Below are 20,519 nucleotides of genomic sequence, written 5' to 3'. Positions count from 1 at the left end.
AAGGCACAAGAAGTTGACAGCAAACACCTGAATCCTTAATCGGCATTGAGAAAAGCCGTTTCCATCTCTGCAAATGGAGCGAAGAATGGGCGAAATACAGCATCTGTAGGAAATGTATCTACTAGGCCGTTAGACCTTGAAATCTGATGCAGAGTATACACACAAGGGTCTCTGGACTGAAGTGCACTAGCACAGCAGGGGGGACAAGGTAAAATATTTTTTAAAGGGAGATTGATTAACTGAATGTTGAGACTCTTCCTCCTACCCAACTCCTAACATGTTAGCTGCAAGGTATACACACTCTCCAAGGCGGCGGACTCAAAAGAGTGTTCTCTGGGAAACAGATCAGCTCAAAAGAAACACCTAAACCTATGGACACCCGAAGTTCCCTAGGAAACAGCCCAGCCAGATCATCCCATGGTTTGTATCATTAAACCCATAACCAACAAAAAAGGGGGGGGCACCTGGCTGGCTCAGAGCATGGAACTCTTGACCTTGGGATTGTGGGTTCAAACCCACATTGGGTATAGAGATTACTTAAAAATAAAATCTTAAAAAAAAAAAAAAAACCCCAACAAACTATGGCATCACAGTAGTACACAGTTGTATAGTGTACAACTCTTAAACACCACCAGATATTTGACAAAGGCCTCTATTATAAAAGACAGAGGCCAAAGTAAACAAATGGAAAAAGTAACTTGAAGGAAACACAGGCAACTGAGAGAAAAAAGAAAAAAAAATTCCAGTAATATATTTTAAAAACTAAGAAACTAAGAGAAGCAATCAAGAAATATGAAAAGAATGCAATGGGGGAAGGGGAAACTAAGAAAAGAAGGTCATTAAAACATTTAAAATTAGAAATAAAAAATTTAACAGAATTTTGAAAGATACAGTTATAGAAATATCCCTGAGAGTGAAGAAAAAAGATAAAAATATACTAACAGAAGGGGCGCCTGGGTGGCTCAGTCAGTTAAGCATCTGACTTTGGCTCAGGTCATGATCTGTGCACAGTCTGTGGGTTCGAGCACCACGTTGGGCTCTGTGATGGTAGCTCAGAGCCTGGAGCCTGCTTCAGATTCTGTGTTTCCCTCTCTCTCTCTCTCTGCCCCTCCCCCATTCATGCTGCTTCTCTCTGTCTCAGCAATAAACATTTAAAAAAGAAAAAAAAAGAAAAAAATATATATATACACACACAACAGAAGATGAAAAGATAATTTTGAGAAACTGTCCAGAAAATGGAAGGCCTGGAGAGACATCAGTGAAAACAGAAGTAAGAATATCATTAAAGAAATACTTCAAGGGGTGCTTGAGGGGCTCAGCTGGCTAAGCATCTGACTCTTGATTTTGGCTCAGGTCATGATCTCACAGCTTCTGAGTTTGAACCCCACATCGGGCTCTGCGCTGACAGCATGGAGCTTGCTGGGGATTCTCTCTCTCTCCTTCTATCTCTGCCTCTCCCTCAATTGCATGTGTGTGCACACACACTCTCTCTTCCTCTCTCTCAAAAAATAAACATTTTTTAAAATAAATAATTCAAGAAAATTTCCTAGATCAGAAAAAGCAGAACTTTCTAAATTGAAAATGCCTATCAAGTGTTCAACACAATGTCTAAAAACAGAGCCACACCAAGGTATATTTTAAAAATTTTAGAACACTGAAAAAAGGAAAAAGATTGGCAAATTTGAGAGAGAACAGATTTCTTAAAAAGATAAAGAATCTTAGAATAAATTAACTTTCAAAATGCAACACTTGAAGCTTGAAGCTACAACACACTGCTGTAAGACTGTGAAAAAGGAACTATTTCTAATAGTTCTATCCAACCAAAGTATCACAAGTTCTCGAAAATTACTTCCCTTACATTCTCAGGAAGCTACTAGGGTTTATAATCTTCAAAATGATGGGAGTAAACAAAGAGGAAGCCACGAGCTTTGGGAAATGAGATCCAACAAAAAAGAGGTGAAGAGAACTGCCAGGATAACAGTTAAGGGGGAGTTCAGGATGAAAAGTTTGTAGCTGACTTAGAACGGGCAGCAGGTCAGAAGGCATCAAAAACGACTTCATAAACATGAAGTTGATGGTCTACATGTGAAATGATTTTTACTGGGAATACATTAAGCTTTAAAAATACACAAATATTTTGTGTCCTGAGACAGTATGTTCAAACCATTAGATTTATACTTAATGTAATTAGAGTAAGTCAAGCCATATTCTTCCCAATATACGAAAAATGGCAATCAGGCTCAATCCGTCACTGAGGAAGCAACATAGCTCTTTTAAATTATTTTAAAAAGAAGTCTGCTGGTGAGATTTAAGACATTATTCACAGATCATCCAAGGACCTGAATGCATCAGACACTGAGATATTTATCTGTATTTTAATTCACAGTAGTGTCTTCAACATGTGGAGAAGAACGTTTTATTCCTTTGTAGTAGTTCAAAGTTGAGAAACCATTTGAGAAATGAAAATGCAGGAGAGCACACAATAGGCCCTTAATACAAACACCTGCTGAGACCGCTCTTCATTTTCCAGTCTATAAACAAGAGGAGGCACGTGAATATAAAGTTAACTACACACTTTACATATACACACGAATATACACTCATGTACACACACACCACATACATTCACAAATACTTAAAATTTCTCCTGTAGCTCTACATTAGTTTTCAACTTCATGTTTTAATATATTTCACAATTTTAACTCAAATGATTAAGTTTCAAAAACATGTTTCTTAAAGAGACTGGTGGTTGAAGAATATTTTAAGTAGTGTCAGCTTATTTTTTATTAAATAGAGCAACAGAAGTATTTTTATAATAGTTGTCATTCTAAGATAGTATGGGAAAAAATATTTCCCAGAAATGAATGATTAACCTGTTGAATTAAAAAAGGCTTAGTATGTCCATCATAGGAATAAAAGCTACAGCATAAGGAATATAGTCAATGATACTGTAACAGTATTGTATGGGGACACATGGTAGCTATACTTGTAGTAAGTGTAGCAAAATGTATAAACTTGTGGAATCACTGTGTTGTACACCTGAAACTAATGAAACACTAATGAAACTAATGTAATGTCAACTACGCTCCAATAATTTTTTAAAAGGCTTATTACAAAAGAACTTACAAATACTAAATTAGCTTTGATAAACAAACTGACTAATCAGGACTGCTTAAGTAGATAACTAAACAATCTGAAAAATAAACAAAAGCAAACATGACTTAAAGTTCTCCAAGGATAGAACGCATAGTAGAGGTTGCAAATTCACATGTCCAGGGGTGGAGTGGTGAGGGTACAAAATGGAGAAGGTGCTCAGTTCCGGATCATCATTACCACTTGAGCTGAGACTCAGACCTCTAGATCATTATGTTCCTCTAAGAGAAAATTCTATGTGAATTTCCCTATTTCCAAATCTTCACAGTAATTCATTTTTTTCATTTAACTAATTTTTTTCATTAGCTAACCAAAACAGTTATGTGTTCTGAATTCAATTTCTACAGTTTATGAGGCTTATCATGTCCTCTAAAATTGAGACCTGGATTTATCTCCCTGTTAGATAGAACAGTGCATCAGATGTACTTCTGTGTTAGAACCGTGTATCAAATACAAATACACTTGTAAAGAATGAATGGATTCATGTGAATATGACTAAGGATTCAAATGACTCGATCCATACTTTTTGAATACCACTTGAGCCAGATCTTGTACAAGTCACTGCAATGGAATAAAGGAGGTATGACTGGACATAAGTAATTAATGTAAGCTTCCAATCTTTCTCTCTGTCTTCTAAAAATAGGTGAATAATTTATCATCCAAACCAAGGCACTGCTGGAAATGCAAAGAGCTGTGTTAATAATTAGGTTAAGAGGGGCCCCTGGCTGGAGCAGTCAGTTGAGTGTCTGACTCTTGGTTTCGGCTCAGGTCATGATCTCGCAGTTCGTGAGTTCGAGCCCGGCATTGGGCTCTGCACTGATGGCATGGAGCATGCTTGGGATTCTCTACCCCCACCCCCACTTTCTCTGCCCTTCCCTTGATCGTGCTCTTTCTCTCTCAAAATAAATAAAATAAACTTTACCCCGAAAATAATTAAGGCTAAGAACAGGTGTAAACCGGGACCCTGCCAGATACCAGGCGCTACGGTCCCCCCACCTAATAGAAATTGGTCTGCTCCAGTTTCCTCCCCTTTGCCCCCCTCAGGCTCACAGGGTCCAAGGAAGATCCTGCCTTGTCAGGCCACCTCTTCAGTACTATGACAGAGGATGAGAAGGAAAGGAGGTGGAAAGGAAGGCGAGAGTTGTCTTATGATAACTTGTTTTGTTTTGTATTCAAGAGGTACACAATCGGTGGCAGTGTGGGATGATAGCTGATGGGTGAGGGGGGAAAAAAAAGAAAAGAAAAATTGCTAAAGACTGAATGTTGCCTTTATGTCATTTACTCAAGAGAGGTAAAACACTCAGGTTAGTTGAAAATCCTTTTGTTGCCCAGACTTGGGACTACCATCCTGAACCAGAGAGGACATGGTTTTATGAATGTGGCGGAAGTTTAAGACATGGTGCCTGTAATCTAAGGGGTCAAATTTTATTCTGGGAGAAAAAAAGTAACAAAGAACAATGTGATACCAAATCAAGTGCTAAATTGTAGCATAGGATTTTCAAACCTGTAGGCCTTTAGAAAGATCGAACAGAGCAATATGAATCAATCTCCCCCTCTTGTTGTTCTCATTTCTCCTTGAAAGGATCAGGGACAAGCACAAGCAGAGATGCTGTGCTTTACATAAACAGATGCTCCTTCTCAATTATATCTAATGATATTCCAACCAGCTCCCACAAAATTCTGACTGGGTTGTCAAATATTAAAACCAAAGTCCAGGATTAATCAAATTACTGGGGTTTTATTCAGTTGACTATCACACAATCAAAAATGATACTTTATTTAAGTTGTAATTGTGGATTCCACCAGACCTTCCAGACAGAAACTAAGGGACCCCTGGTAAATGGCAATGACACAGAAGTCTGGCCTCCAACAACATTGCGGGGTGAAAGCTTCAAGCACCCCCTGAATTGACCACCAGGAGCCGAGACCCTGCCTGATCCAGCGTAGGAGAACTGGCAGATTGGGAGCATGGGGGGAGGCGGCACCTACAACACAAAGAATACATCCACATTTTCCAGCTCGTATACACATAATGATCCGAAGCTTTTCCTCATTCCTTCCATGAACTGTCCCTACCTCCCCAGGAAAAAACACAGTCAGATGCAGGGAAAGGAGGGGAGGGTGAAGGGTCAGAGGGAAGAACATAAGAAAGATGAGATGCATGTACACAAACACTAAATTCATCTGATCATCAAATATTTTGTCCACATCAAGCATTCATCAAGTGGTACAACACACACAGGCCACACAAGTGTCCAAAAATCAATAATTCCCTGTTGAAAGGCTGGCCACAATCCAAACAACTTTGGTAAAATCAAGAATATCCTTTCTGTCAAGCTTTCTGTGTGACTTCTGTTTCTGTTAAGCCATTTTTAAATATCATTATAGCCCTAAGCTTGAGAAACACTTGAGTGCCTCAGAAAAAGGGCTGTATAAAAACACAAATCATTGCTGCCATTGTATTATTGTGCAAAAAGCAGTACTTCCCAAAAAGGAAAGGAAAAAAAAAAAACTGACCTAAAACAAAACCCACATTAGGTTGCAGACTATTAAAAGAAAATGCATTCTTTTGCCCCATCCTCACTCCCGAAAACCCGCTCCATTAGATTGTCAACTACCTTTCAGGAACCCTACAGAGCCCATTTCCAGTGACCTTTAATCAGTCTCCTCTGAGACACAATCCACTGGACAGAATTCTTTTCCATTTGCCAAAGTTATTTTCTAGCACTCCAAGTTACCACTTTTAGTTCCAATTCCCACCGTGAACTTTTAAAATTCATTTCTCGCCACTTTGGGGAAATGCTACCTTCAAGAAAATATAGAATAGTTCTAAATTCCTGTGTAAGAGCCTCATAAATATTAATTTCTAAGCATGTTATCTTTATCTGAGTATCGGTTTCCTCATCCCTTGCAACATAAGGAAAACTAAATGAGAATAATATTCACAAAGCTCCTGATAAATTCTGGGTGGGAAAGGAGTGTGCAAAAAAAATGGTAGCTACTTAACAGAAGATGGAGAAAGAAGTAATATTACTCAGCATTTGATCAGAGGAGGGAAGAAAAGACTTGTTTGGCATGTGTCTCTGCTGCTAAAACTTGGAGGTGCTTAAGTTAGGAACATCCCCTCAACTACTTACAGGAGGTTTGAACAACTAGCAGGATTCCGGCCGTGACTGCTCCAGCGCAGGCAGTAAGCATAATACACGCAGTGAATCCACAAAGGATTTCAGGGCATATTTCACTCTCTTCTCATGATAGCAGCACCTCCTATTACTAAGAATCATTCGAACTCCATAATTTTTTATTTAATTTTGGCTCAGGTCATGATCTTACGGGCATGATATCAAGGCCTACGGCGGGGCTTGGGAATTCCCTGCTTGGGATTCTCTCTCTGCGCTTCGTCCGTTTGCATGTACACTAGCTCGCTCATTCTCGCTCTCTCTCTCAAAATAAATAAATAAACATTTTAAAAAGCCCTCTTTCCCACAAAGACCTCATTGTACATGTACACTGTGATTCTCAAGAAGGGCTGAGAGCCAAATCTCGTGCCAGTGCACACCAGCTCCCCACAGACACTGGGGCCTACCACAGTCTCAGGGCCCCTGACCATTACCCACACACAACCACCATATACTGCACTGAAACTTAAATCTATTTTTTAACAAAACTTATAAATTATCTATGCCCAACCTCAATATTCTGCCACCGCCTGAGCTTTTAGACTTTTTTGTATTCCCCCAACCTAATATGGGGCTAGAATGATTTGATCTCTGATTTCTTATCTCACAAGTGCATTGGGAGATGAAGACAATTACTGTGTAACATGTTGTGAGCTCCTAGGAGAAATGTTCTATCTTAAAACAAAATATTTTCTATTTTTTCACTGGTAAAATGAATTGCTCCTTTTTTCCCCCACAGAGCTGTCCTTAGCGACTTGAGATTTTATCAGAGCTTTCAGTAAAAAAAAAAATTAATGCTCAATTTGGAAGTTAAAGAATATCTACTTTTTTTCAAAATAAAAAGAACATTGCTTACTCCAGTTCTAAAACTAATACGTGTCATTAAAAAATCCATTAACACTATAAAGTATAAAGGAGGAAGTAGTAATCAACCATAACCCCGACGCCCCAACAAAAATGAGGGACACGGAGACATAGTTCTGTGCAGATACATACTTGCACACATAATTAATGGGTATCTCCATATTTTAAAGAAGTAAGATCATATTGCCTAAAGTAATTTTTTTTAACCTAATACGATTTAGAGATCTTGAGCAACTATATAATATTTTATTTCCATGGATTATCCATAATCAACCAGTTACCTAAAATTAAAAATTTCTGCTTTTTCCAGTTGTTCTTTGTGCTACAAGAATTCTTTTATATTCCAGGTTTGTATAATGGTTTCATCAGTTTTTAGAAAAGCAAGTATTAGTCAAAATGATATGCACACAAAATTATGAAAGGTATTGTCAGATCACCTCTAAAAGTGGAATCATTTACCCTCCAACGAATAGTAGTTGAAAAGGCCCATTTCCCTATAATTCACTGATTACTGCCTATCTTCTCTCATCTTTGCCAATTTGATATACAAAAATTATATTTCACTGTTTTAATTGTTTTATTAATTCATTCCTGGTAAAATAATCATTTGATATGTTTATAGAGAACTGGGGTTGGAGGGGTCTTGTTTTGTTTTGTTTTGTGTGTGAAACAACCTGTCCTAATTTTTGGCTATGTTCTGACTTTCTCTTATAGATCTGTAGTCTGTTTTTGCTATTGATTTGTGGGAGCTCTTCACTCACTAAAGAAAATACATCTCTATTTGCATATATGTCTGTCACAAATAATAACCAGTTTGTCATTTGTCTCTCAACCTTTTTTGATGCTTTTTGAATAAAGTTACTTTTTAAATCTTTAGTCATATATTCATCTTTAAATTCATGGAGTTTGGGTCACATTTGGAAGGCCCTTCCTTTCTTAATATCATAAAATTATTCATCTGAAATATCTCAGAGTATTAGGTTTTTAATTAAGTATTTAATCCAACTTAAATTGATATCAGTACATAACATAAAGAACAGATTCAGCTTTGATATTTTTTCTAAATTTTCAATCAATAGTTCACAGCACCATTTATTGAAGAATCCATCTTTTCCTTTCTCACTGACAGTCCATCTTCATTGTGTGATAAGTCACATATATTTAGGGGCATCTGGGCGGCTCAGTCAGTTAAGAATCCGACCTCGGCTCAGGTCATGATCGCACGGTTTATGGGTTCGAGCCTGCATCAGGTTCTGTGCTGACAGCTCAGAGCCTGGAGCCTGTTTCAGATTCTGTGTCTCCCTCTCTCTCTGCCCCTCACTTGTTCGCACTCTGTCTCTGTCTCAAAAATAAATAAGCATTTTAAAAAATCACATGTATTTATATCTTCTGAACTCTCTTTCCTAAAACACTGTGTATTTCTGTACTGATACTCACTGTTTGATATGCATGGCTTTGTACTGTGTTTTCACATAACAAAGTAATGTAAAATATTAAGGCAGGATGGCACACACCAAAAATATTTCCTGTCTTGTGTTACTTTGCAATATTAAATATATTGAAAAGGTTCAAGAGTAATAAACAAGGCAAATGATATTAATACTAACAATAAAAACTAATACACACATAATTCACAGTTTACACAGTGCTTTCACATTACCTAACATTATGTCCACCACACTAGAAGCTGCTGTTCCTTATCCAATCATAATAAGGAATTGAGATCTGTTAAAAAAAAAAAAAAAAAAAAACCTCACCTACAATCACAGTTAGGAAATGACAGAACTACAACCTGAACTTCATATTCTATGATCCTTCCATGAACCCACTAAGTTAAACTAGAGCAATTACCTATAAAAGCCCAAATTTCTTATTTTTAGTCAGACTACCTTATCAAGTATACATTCTATATGCACACACATATAAATACACGTATGTATTACACACCTATACACATACATGCATCTATGTGCCTGTGCACGCACACACACACCTTTATTTGAATGAGGAAAAAATTTTAAATCCACGCTGATATTCCTGAAGCTTTGATAATTCCACCAATATTACAGACCCTGACTATGGAACACAAAAAAAAAAATGAAACAAAAACTATAAACTGAGACTATATTTCCTTAGAGTGGTTACTCTCTTGGTTTCTCAAATGTAGTTAAGATACAAAACATTTTTGTTTTTTTTTTTTTAATGTTTATTTTTAAGAGAGAGAGAGAGAGAGAAAGCACAAGCAGGGGAGGGACAAAGAGAGACAGAGACACAGAAACCCAAGCAGTTCTAGGCTCTGAGTTTTCAGCACAGAGCCTGATGCAGGGCTCAAACTCATGTACCATGAGATCATTACCTGAGCCAAAGTTGGATGCTTAACCAACTGAGCCACCCAGGTGCCCCAAATATTTTCGTTTTCTAGTAAAAATATTTCCTGAGGTGGTAACTGTTACTAAACTGAAAGAGATCCATTTTGGATATCTCACAAAAAAGGTCCACTATCAGACCACCAGGAAGGATCTAGAAGTAGGAGACTGTAGCTGTATATATTAAAAGTCCTGAGGGAACTGTTGTAAGTAATGCAAGGTACCAGAGACACTACTACAAGCATGAGCCCTACAGAGAACACAATGACTCTAAACCCATATTTTCCAATAATAACACTGAGTGTAAATGGACTAAATGCTACAATCAAATGACACAGGGTAGCAGACTGGATAAAAAAAAAATCCATCTATTTGCTATCAACGAGACTCATTTTAGACCTGAAGACACCTTCAGATTGAAAGTAAGGGGATGGAGAAATATCTATCATGCAACTGGAAGTCAAAAGAAAGCCAGAATAGCCATACTTATATTGGACAAACTGGACTTTAAAGTAAAGGCAGTAACAATAGATGAAGAGGACAATATATAATAATTACAGGGTCCATCCATCAGGAAGAGCTAACAATTGTAAACATCTATGCACTGCATTCAGGAGCACCCAAATACATAAAACAGTTAATAACAAACAGAAATAATCTTTTTGATGAGAATGTGCTAATTGCACGGGATTTTAGTACTCCACTTACAGCAATGGATAGATCAACTGGACAGAAAATCACTAAGGAAACAATGGACCTGAATGACACATTGGAACAGATGGATTTGACAGATATATTTAGAACTCTACATCCTGGGGCTATGGAATTCACTTTCTTCCAGAGTGCACATGGTACATTCTCCAAGATAGACTACATACTGAGTCATAAAATAGCCCTCAATAAATATAAAAGAATTGAGATCATACCATGCACACTTTCAGATCACAATGCTATGAAACTTGAAATCAATCACAGGAAGTTAAAGACCACCCTACTAAAGAATGATTGGACCAATCAGGCAATTGGAGAAGAAATTTAAAAATATATGGAAACAAATGAAAATACAACAGTCCAAACTCTTTGGGATGCAGCAAAGGCAGTCCTAAGAGGAAACTATATTTCACTCTAGGCCTATTACAAGAAATTAGAAAAAGCACAAATACAAAATCTGACAAAGCACTTAAAGGAACTAAAAAGGGAGCAGAAAGAATACCCCAAACCCAGCAGAAGAGGAGAAATAATAAAGATCAGGGAAGAAATAAACAATATAGAATCCAAAAAAAAGCAGCTGAACAGATCAATAAAATCAAGAGTTGATTTTTTGAAAAAATAAACAAAATTGATAAAGCTCTAGCCAGGCTTCTCAAAAAGAAAAGAGAGAACACCCAAATAGACAAAATCATGAATGAAAATGGAGCTATTACAATCAATCCCTCAGAAACACAAGCAATTATCAGTGAATACTATGAAAAATTATATGGCAACAAACTGGACAACCAGAAGAAATGGACAAATTCCTAAACACACATGCACTACCAAAATTCAAATGGGAAGAGATAGAAAACCTGAACAGACCCATAACCAGTGAAGAAATCGAATCAGTTATCAAAAATCTCACAACCAATAAGAGCCCTGGGCCAGATGGCTTCCCTGGGTAATTCTACCAGACATTTAAAGCAGATTAATACGCATTTTTCTCAAGCTGTTCCAAAAAATGGAAATAGAAGGAGAACTTCCAAACTCATTCTACGAAGCCAGCATCACTTTGATTCCCAAACCAGACAGAGACCCAGGAAAAAAAGAGAACTACAGGGCAATATCTTTAATGAATATAGATGCAAAAATACTCAATGAGATACTAGCAAATTGAATTCAACTGCATATAAAAAGAATTATCTACCATGATCAAGTGGAATTCATTCCTGGGTTACAGGGCTTGTTCAATATTCACAAATCAATCAATGTGATACATCATATTAACAAAAGAAAAGATAAACACCATATCATCCTGTCGATAGATGCAGAAAAAGCATTTGATAAAATACAGCACCCTTTCTTAATAAAAACCCTCAAGAAAGTCAGGATAGAAGGAACTTACTTGAATATCATAAAAGCCATTTATTAAAAGCCCAAAGCTAATATCATCCTCAATGGAAAAAAACTGAGAGCTTTCCCCCTGAGATCAGGAACACAACATGGATGTCCATTCTCACTACTGTTGTTTAACATAGTGCTGGAAGTCCTAGCATCAGCAATCAGACAACAAAAGGAAATAAAAGGCATCAGAATTGGCAAAGATGAAGTAAAACTTTCACTTTTCACAGATGACATGATACTCTACATGGAAAACCTGACAGACTCCATCAGAAGCCTACTAGAACTGATCCATGAATTCAGCAAAGTCGCAGAGCACAAAATCAACCTACAGAAATTGGTTGCATTTTTATACACCAATAATGAAGCAACAGAAAGAGAAATCAAGACACTGATCCCATTCACAATTGCACAAAAAAACATAAAATACCTAGGAATAAACCTATCCAAAGATATAAAAGATCTGTATGATGTAAACTACAGAAAATTTATGAAAGAAATTGAAGAAAGAAGACACAAAGAAATGGAAAAACATCCCATGCTCATGGATGGGAAGAATATATGTTGTTAAAAAGTCATTATTACCCAAGGCAATCTATACATTCAATGCAATCTGAATCAAAATTGCACCAGCATTCTTCTCAAAGCTAGAACAAACTATCCTAAAGTTGTTCGAAACTACAAAAGACCTCAAATAGCCAAAGTAATATTGAAGAAGAAAACCAAAGCGGGAGGCATCACAATCCCAGACTTTAGCCTCTACTACAAAGCTGTCATCATCAAGACAGTATGGTATTGGCACAAAAACAGACACATAGACCAATGGAATACAATAGAGAATCCAGTACTGGACCCACAAATGTGTGGCCAATTAATCTTTGACAAAGCAGGAAAGAGTATCCAATGGAAAAAAGACAGCCTCTTTAACAGATGGTGCTGGGAGAACTGAACAGCAACATGCAGAAGAATGAAACTAGACCACTTTCTTACACCATACACAAAAATAAACTCAAAATGGCTGAAGGACCTGAATGTGAGACAGGAAACCATCAGAACCCTAGAGGAGAAAGCAGGAAACAACCTCCTTGACCTCAACCACATCAATTTCCTACTCAACACATCCCCAAAGTCAAGGGAATCAAGAGTAAAAATGAACTATTGGGACCTCATCAAGATAAAAAGCTTCTGCACTGCAAAGGAAACAATCAAGAAAACTAATAGGCAACCGATGGATGGGAAAAGATGACATATCGGATAAAGGGCTAGTATCCAAAATCTACAAGGAACTCACCAAACTCCACACTCAAAAAACAAATAACCCAGTGAAGAAATGGGCAGAAGACATAAACAGACACTTCTCCAAAGAGGACATCCAGATGGCCAACAGACATATGAAACGATGCTCAGCATCACTTATCATCAGGGCAACACAAATCAAAACCACACTGAGATACCACCTCACACTGGGCAGGGTGGCTGAAATGAACAAATCAAGAGACTATAGATGCTGGCGAGGGTGTGGAGAGACGGGCACCCTCCTACACTCTTGGTGGAAATGTAAACTGGTGCAGCCGCTCTGGAAAACAGTGTGGAGGTTCCTCAAAAAACTATCCATAGAACTCCCCTATGACCCAGCAATAGCCCTGCTGGGATTTACCCAAGGGATACAGGAGTGCTGATGCATGGGGGGCACATGTACCCCAATGTTCATAGCAGCAATGTCAACAATAGCCAAATCATGGAAAGAGCCTAAATGTCCATCAGCTGATGAATCAATCAACAAGATGTGGTTTATCTATACAATGGAGTACTACATGGCAATGAGAAAGAATGACATATAGCCATTTGTAGCAAAGTAGATGGACCTTGAGGGTGTCATGCTAAGTGAAATAAGTCAGGCAGAGAAGGACAGATACCATATGTTTTCACTTATATGTGAAACAGGAGAAACTTAACAGGACCATGGGGGAGGGGAAGGAGGCAAACAATGAGAGACTCTTGAATACTGAGAACAAACTGAAGGGTGATGGGGGAGGGGGGAGAGAATGAGGGGTAATGGGTAATGGAGGAGGGCACTTGTCAGGATGAGCACTGGAAGTTACATGGAAACCAACTTGATAATAAAGTATAAAAGAAAAAAATAAAAGTCCAGATCAACCCTGAGATTCACTGGGGGGAAAAATTACTATTGTCAAATGTGAGAGTATATACGGCAGAGGGTCTACAAATTTCCCCAGGAGACTATGGTACTCCAACCACCATGTCACGTAGCCCAGCCAGGAGAAAAACATTTTTTTCTAAGAGTGGCAGAAGGTGTCTTACCAATACATTTCCCCCCATTTAATCTGCAGTATTAGCCAGGGATCCTGATTCACACAAGGTTACTGTAGGGATATATTATGATTGACTTCCTAACCTTTAAAAGCTTATGTATATTATATTGCATATACTGTTCACAATAAGTTGTATGAGAAGTACTGGCTCATCTACTCAGGCTGTCAAATGAAAGATGATGTGCTAAAAAAGTCAAAAATAAAGCCATTATATCCCCGAGCACAGATGGGATTTTACAAACACCAAATAGTTATATCATATACTATGACAACCAAATTTGAATCAACTAAGCCTTGGAGAGGATCACATTTTTTAAAAAATTCATTTCAGGAGAGGAGAGAGAGGACTTCAAAGAAAGAGAAGTGGGTTTGGAAGAGACACAGCATAGTGGGGCTTCTCTGATTAGAGGTCAGGGACATGCTGGAAAGGAGACTCTGTCCCCGGGGAACACAGAAGCAAGTGATCTGCTCCAGTGCTTGGCAGAGTACTCTCTTGTTCCCCAGCGTTTGCAGCAACACGTTACCCGAAACACAGGAGCAGCCAGGACCTCATTTGAGGTGAAGGACACCAGTCTATGCTCTTCCCTAGGTAGCATGACGGCATCTCTTCCCAGGCACAAGGAGTCCATAGCAGACATACCCCCTCCACAGAGCAGCTTTGATATTTGAAAAGGAAGTAGGTTCCCAAGTGCTAGAACCCAAAGAACGAAATACACATACCTATCCCTAAATAAAGGTAAGCAGAAAGGGAGCTTGACTTTCAAAATAATGTGTTTTCCACAATAGCAAATATTCTATGGAGCAGTGAATCATTATGCCAAAATGACTGTGTGAGATTCATTTTTAATTTCTTCCTACAGCATTCAAAGGAATTCAAACTCTGAAAGGTATCACAAAAGTATAAAACACTTTACAGGTCATACATTTAAAAACACAAAGCACTTATAACTAATATAGGTAAATATAAAGAATATTTTCTTTTCTAATATATCTGGAAATAAGATGCTTCCTAGAAGTTTCATTTGTTTTCCAAAATTAAAGACATTTCTGTATCTTTTTTATTTGAGAACAAATTCAGGAAGAAAGGTTGATCCTCTGATCTTTGAAATTTTACAACAAATAAAATCATTATTTGGTTTTAAAAATTAAGTTACAATTGAGACTAATGCTCCTATTAAGCCATGAATATATTTTGTATACACATACATACATGTGTGTTTTGTACATAGCACATATCAGGTTTTTGTACCTTTAAAATATTTTTTTCTACTATCTGGAAGTTCTATTAATGTGGACTGTTCTTGAAACAAATAAATAATTCCATCTATTGGTTCTCTCACGGTATTAGAAACTTTTTTCCTCATTTTAAATATTTCAATCAGTGAACTTACTACCACAGTGGTGATTTAGGAATAGATATTCTTATACAGAACTTTTTTCTCTCTATCAAGATTAACAGGACCAAATATACTCCTGTTTTTAAAGCTAGAAGTATAAAAATTAAACTGATACTGAAAGCAAAACACAAAAAAAAACCCTCAAAAATAACCTAGGAAAATCTATTTTTTTGAATTGATGAATTGCTGTATATATTAAATATATGAAAAAGAAATAAAATGGAAATGTTAAGGTTACATCTTCATATGTTTACATGATGATTACATGGTTATTATTCAAGTTATTTATTCCAGTTACAGTGTGCTGAGAGACAGAATTATGATTGTGGCGCCCTCTGCTGGGCGTTCTAGCCACAGACGCCACCCGCTATCACCATCAGTATACAATCAAATATTTGAGGCATCAACTGATAAATCACTTTTTCAGTCACTGCTCTAAATTTTTAGCCTTGGCAAAGATTGTACAAAATATTATATAATCAATATCTACTTTATCGTAACAGGATTTTTCATTTATCATGAAGTAAAATATCAGTATAAATTTTTCTTTTAAAATAGGAAGATAATATAAACGTTACACTAAATGTATTTTAGTAGGTCTTATTTTCATCACCACGTCTATCCCTTGGCAATATATTCAAGTTTTTAACACAACATTTGTGACAAGACATTTTAATAAATTGCTATTTTGGTAATTTGATATATTTTTTCCCTATCTTGTTAGTTCAATCAAAATCATTTATTTTAAAACATGAAACAACCCTTAATAATATTACCTTCACTACTAGAAAAAGATGGAAAGACATTTTAGAGACACTCATCACAAGTGATAATTAATAAATAGCTTCCATTTCCTGAACGTCACCTATGAGGAATACACTACATGTTCTATACTTTCTATACACTATATCTGGTTCTAAGAGATAGTATGAACACATATAAATCAACGTAATGTAAATTGCTCAAGACAAACAAGAGCCAAGACTCAAGCCTTTCCACCAAACAATACAACATCAGTGAAAAACTACCTTTTGCACGCAAGTTCTCCATTTGTCAAGTCAACAACTGGGCGTGGATGAAGGTGACGTGCAACAAGTTGATGAGAAATAAAATATCAGAGGAGGACAAGATAGGTATTCACATATAAAATAATAAGGTAGACCTTTTTAAAAATATTTTTATTTTACATGATGCTGCCAGCTAGTGGCCCTATTTCATACTGAGCCACTGGAAACAATATTTAATTTTTATATTACTGAATCAAAAATCCCGCATTTAACATTCCAGGATCGTGTTCCTAAATTATATATGCATAGCCTGACTTAATGATATTTTACAACAACTAAAGGAGAAGGTCTCCTAAACGCCACCAGCATCCCTTGTCCTAAACACCACGCCTCAGTGGGAAAGAATTTAGCAAATGCCAACATGTAGAAACCAAAAGGCAAACCTGCCACTATCTACAAAAAAGAAACCCATGTTATTTAAATATTTTTGGATAATTTTAGGATAATTTTAGATTCCTTAGTGACAAAATACATAAATATTTGTCTATATTATGAAAAGCTTGCCGTAGGTGGGCATAAAAACAAAATTACTGCCTGAGTATTGCGCAGGCATGATTCTAGGCAGATATAAAATCAGAGCGCATCTGAGAAAGTAACACTGTTAGCAAAGTATTTAGTTCAGAGAAGAGTTAAAGCTATAAATTTCCTTTAAGAAAAAAGTATGTGAGTACAATGTTTACATGTGAAAAGGTATTACACAGATAACTCACTATCTGAAGAGAAATACCTTACGCAACACACATGGAGGAGGAGTATACAGGTCTGGTCATCACAAGTTGTTTAACATGGTGTAAAGGATATTCTTGGCCGATTTCTTTCATCATAGGACATGACAATTATTCTTTTTCATTTCTTTAATGTTTATTCATTTTTGAGAGATAGAGAGAGACAGAGTGCGAGCAAGGAAGGAACAGAGAGAGGGAGACCCAGAATTTGAAGCAGGCTCCAGGCTCTGAGCTGTCAGCACAGAGCCTGATGTGGGGCTCGAACTCACGAACCCTGAGATCATGACCTGAGCCAAAGTCCAATGCTTAACCAACTGAGCTACTCAGGTGCCCCAACATGATAATTATTTAAACAATTCACTCAGTGAAGAAATTTATCATAACAATCAGCTTAGATGAAAAGGCAATGTGTTTGTTTATATTATAATATTGCATAAAGCAAAAACCTTCTCGCATTATATTCGCAGCAAGGAAAAGAAATGTTCTGGTTTTATTCTGTAATGAAAAAGCAAAGAAGCAGTAAGTGGAAATGAAAGTACCCAAAACACAGCAAAAAAGAAAGAGACAGCCCATCTGGATTAAGGAGAAGGCCAAGTGTAAACAAGAAATGAAAGGAATAGTGCTGGAGAGTCCAGTATTCCTACTGACCTACATTCTGTTACAAACACACATGCATGTATGCACACATGCACTCACACACACAATGCTACGTGTAAAAACAGCCTTATCCCACTGAGTAGGTGCATCTTACAGGATGTTGATTTTGCAGCTGAAAACAATACAAGTTCGTATTACATACACACACATATCCACACACCCTTATAATAAACTTTAGTGAGAAAAACACTATGAATTATAAATTCATTTTAAAACACTAAAAATATTTCCACAAAAGGAACAGGTAACTTACAAACATTTCCTGTATTGTCAAAGCTGGTAAGAACATCTTCAACATTCAGAGATCCATTATTATGCCTAAAGAAGGAATAAGACATTTTCTTTAATGATTCTGAAATATTAACATTTATTAATTGTTTAAAAAGCTGAGACATTGTATTGTGATGCATTCACCCAATACTAGTAAACCCTTCCCTGCTATATTTTCAAAATATTTTCTGCCCACTAGAGGGAGAAGGAAAGGAAGTAACAGAATACATTCCTCAGAATATTTAATGTAATGATATTCTTGATGAGTAATCTACATTTTAAAGTATTAATAAATATTTTTATCATTGTTTTTGTTATATAAAGGTGAGGTAGATTTTGAAAGACAACAAAACGAAAACTTACCTTTAAGAATCTCAAAAGAAACATAAACCAGCAACTCTGGAACCACACTCAGCAGTACACAGATTTCCTCTATTACAGCCCCACAAACTCAGAACTTCAGTCACAAAGAATTAACCCACCTTCAGATCTGCAAGATGCTCCTACAGAACGTTCTAAATGTCAGGTGGCCAACAGTTTCCTATCTTTTGCCCACTAACCTTAATTCCATTCCCTTGAATTCTAATCTCTTTTCCTTGGCAGCCCCTAAAGTATCTAATTTGATTGCTGATATTTTATTAATACTTCTAAAAGACACTACTCTTCATATGCAAATGGGCCTGTCAACAGGTCACAGAGTTTGAGATACTTTTCCAGTGGTGACTAAACACAAAAAATTGTTACTAATGCGTCTAACAATCTTCCATATTCTCCCCTATATAAGGGGAGTTCATTTACAGCGGTAGTTCCTTAGGTTGTTGTAACCGTTTATAATAACCATTGATTACAACTTACTTCATCAACACCACTTTGTCATTAAACTTCTCATATATGACATATTTTGTTACAGACTGGATTGTGTCTCCAAAATTCACGCGTTGAAGACCTAACCCCCGGTACCTCAGCATGAGAGTGTATTTGGAGAAACGGCCTTCTCTAAATAGGCGATTAAGTCAAAATGGGGTCATTAGGGTAGGCCTTGATCCAATATGACTGGGGTCTCTATAAGGAAAGGAGATGGGGCCACAGGGCACGTGCAAGGAGAAACAGCGGCGAGAAGAGGCGGCAAGCGGGCAGCCCCTTGCAAGTCAGGGAGAGAAGCCTCAGAGGAAACCAAACCTGCAACACCTTCCTCCCAGACTTCTAGAACTAAAGCCATAAAAAATACATTTGCTGTGTAAGCCATCTAGTCTGCAGCATCGTTTTGGGGAGCTCTAGCAAACTAATAGATTTAGTAAGAAGAAACTGTATGAGCCTTTGCAGAAGAACCTTTTATTTCTGTCTTACAGACCGAGTTCTTTGATGGAGTGACTGGCAATGGAAGAAGTTATGTGCAATCTTCACTGGCCAAATGAGCACTGGGCACAGCAGTATCGTAATCTTAGAAGACAAAGCTACCAAAGTGTTACCAATATCTGTAACTTCTGTATCTTCTCATGTTCTGTATCTTCTCTGCATATGTGATTCTAGGTAGAGATGGGGTTATGCACCCCAACATGGAAAACTACAGCATACAAGTGAGAGAACAAGAAAGAAACAGGGACAAAGTATTTAATATCTAAAAAGCAAGATGAAGATATACAAGTGAGCAGCAACATGGCACAGAACTCAAAAAAGGTGTTCTTAAATATAAAAGCAATCTATGGTTCCTTCAAGAAAAAAAATGCTCATAATCCTATCATGCAGAGACAACCACTACTCATATATTGGTACATAGCCTTCAATTTTTATTCTGTGCTCATACTGTCGATAAATAACTGAGAGCACATTTTTCCAGTTTTGAAATGTGTGTTAAGATAGTATAAAACAGTTTCCCACATGACTAAGTATTCTCCTGCAACATGAATTTAATGGCGGCCAAGCAGTTCAATGAATGATTGTTGGCACCATAATTCACTGAATCAACGCTTTATGTCAGGTTTGTAGTCTGTGCCCAGTGCGGTGCTGTTGTGCAGACTGCTACAGTGAGCATTCTTGCAGAAAGAGCACTGAGCCCATTTCTCATTTCCCTTAGGATAAATTCCTAAAAGTTTCTGATTCAGGAGGAATTCAATATATATTTGAAACTAAATATATATTTTGAAAAATGTTCAGTGTTTCTAAAAAACAGAAACTGAGATAATTGAAATGAAACTCACGTTTAAAAGTTAAAAAGCATTATTCAGAATAAAAAGTGTGATTTTTCAAAGTTATCACAGAAGCAGAACTTGTCTAGTCTTGAAACCTTTATCTATTGAAGCCAGTAAAATAGAGTGTAGCCTATGACATTTTTTAAGAGTTTTTTAATGTTTGTTTATTTTTGCGAGGCAGAGCCTGAGCAGGGGGGGAGGGCAGGGGCAGAGAGAGAGGGAGAT

General features: G+C 37.0%; 1 protein-coding gene across 1 annotated transcript in view; it reads right to left on the bottom strand.

The window, feature by feature from the left end:
• The window catches only part of CAMKMT (calmodulin-lysine N-methyltransferase), a 394,330-nt gene that overhangs the window by 348,744 nt on the left and 25,067 nt on the right, over positions 1-20,519 (bottom strand). Inside the window, 1 exon segment of the mRNA XM_029937283.1 lies at positions 18,089-18,153. Within this exon segment, the coding sequence (XP_029793143.1) occupies positions 18,089-18,153 (65 nt within the window).

Source organism: Suricata suricatta, chromosome 4 (assembly GCF_006229205.1).
Source record: "Suricata suricatta isolate VVHF042 chromosome 4, meerkat_22Aug2017_6uvM2_HiC, whole genome shotgun sequence".
Taxonomy (NCBI): Eukaryota; Metazoa; Chordata; class Mammalia; order Carnivora; family Herpestidae; genus Suricata; species Suricata suricatta.
The sequence above is the reverse complement of the archived record's forward strand: the minus strand, read 5'-3'. Positions and strand labels throughout refer to the sequence as shown.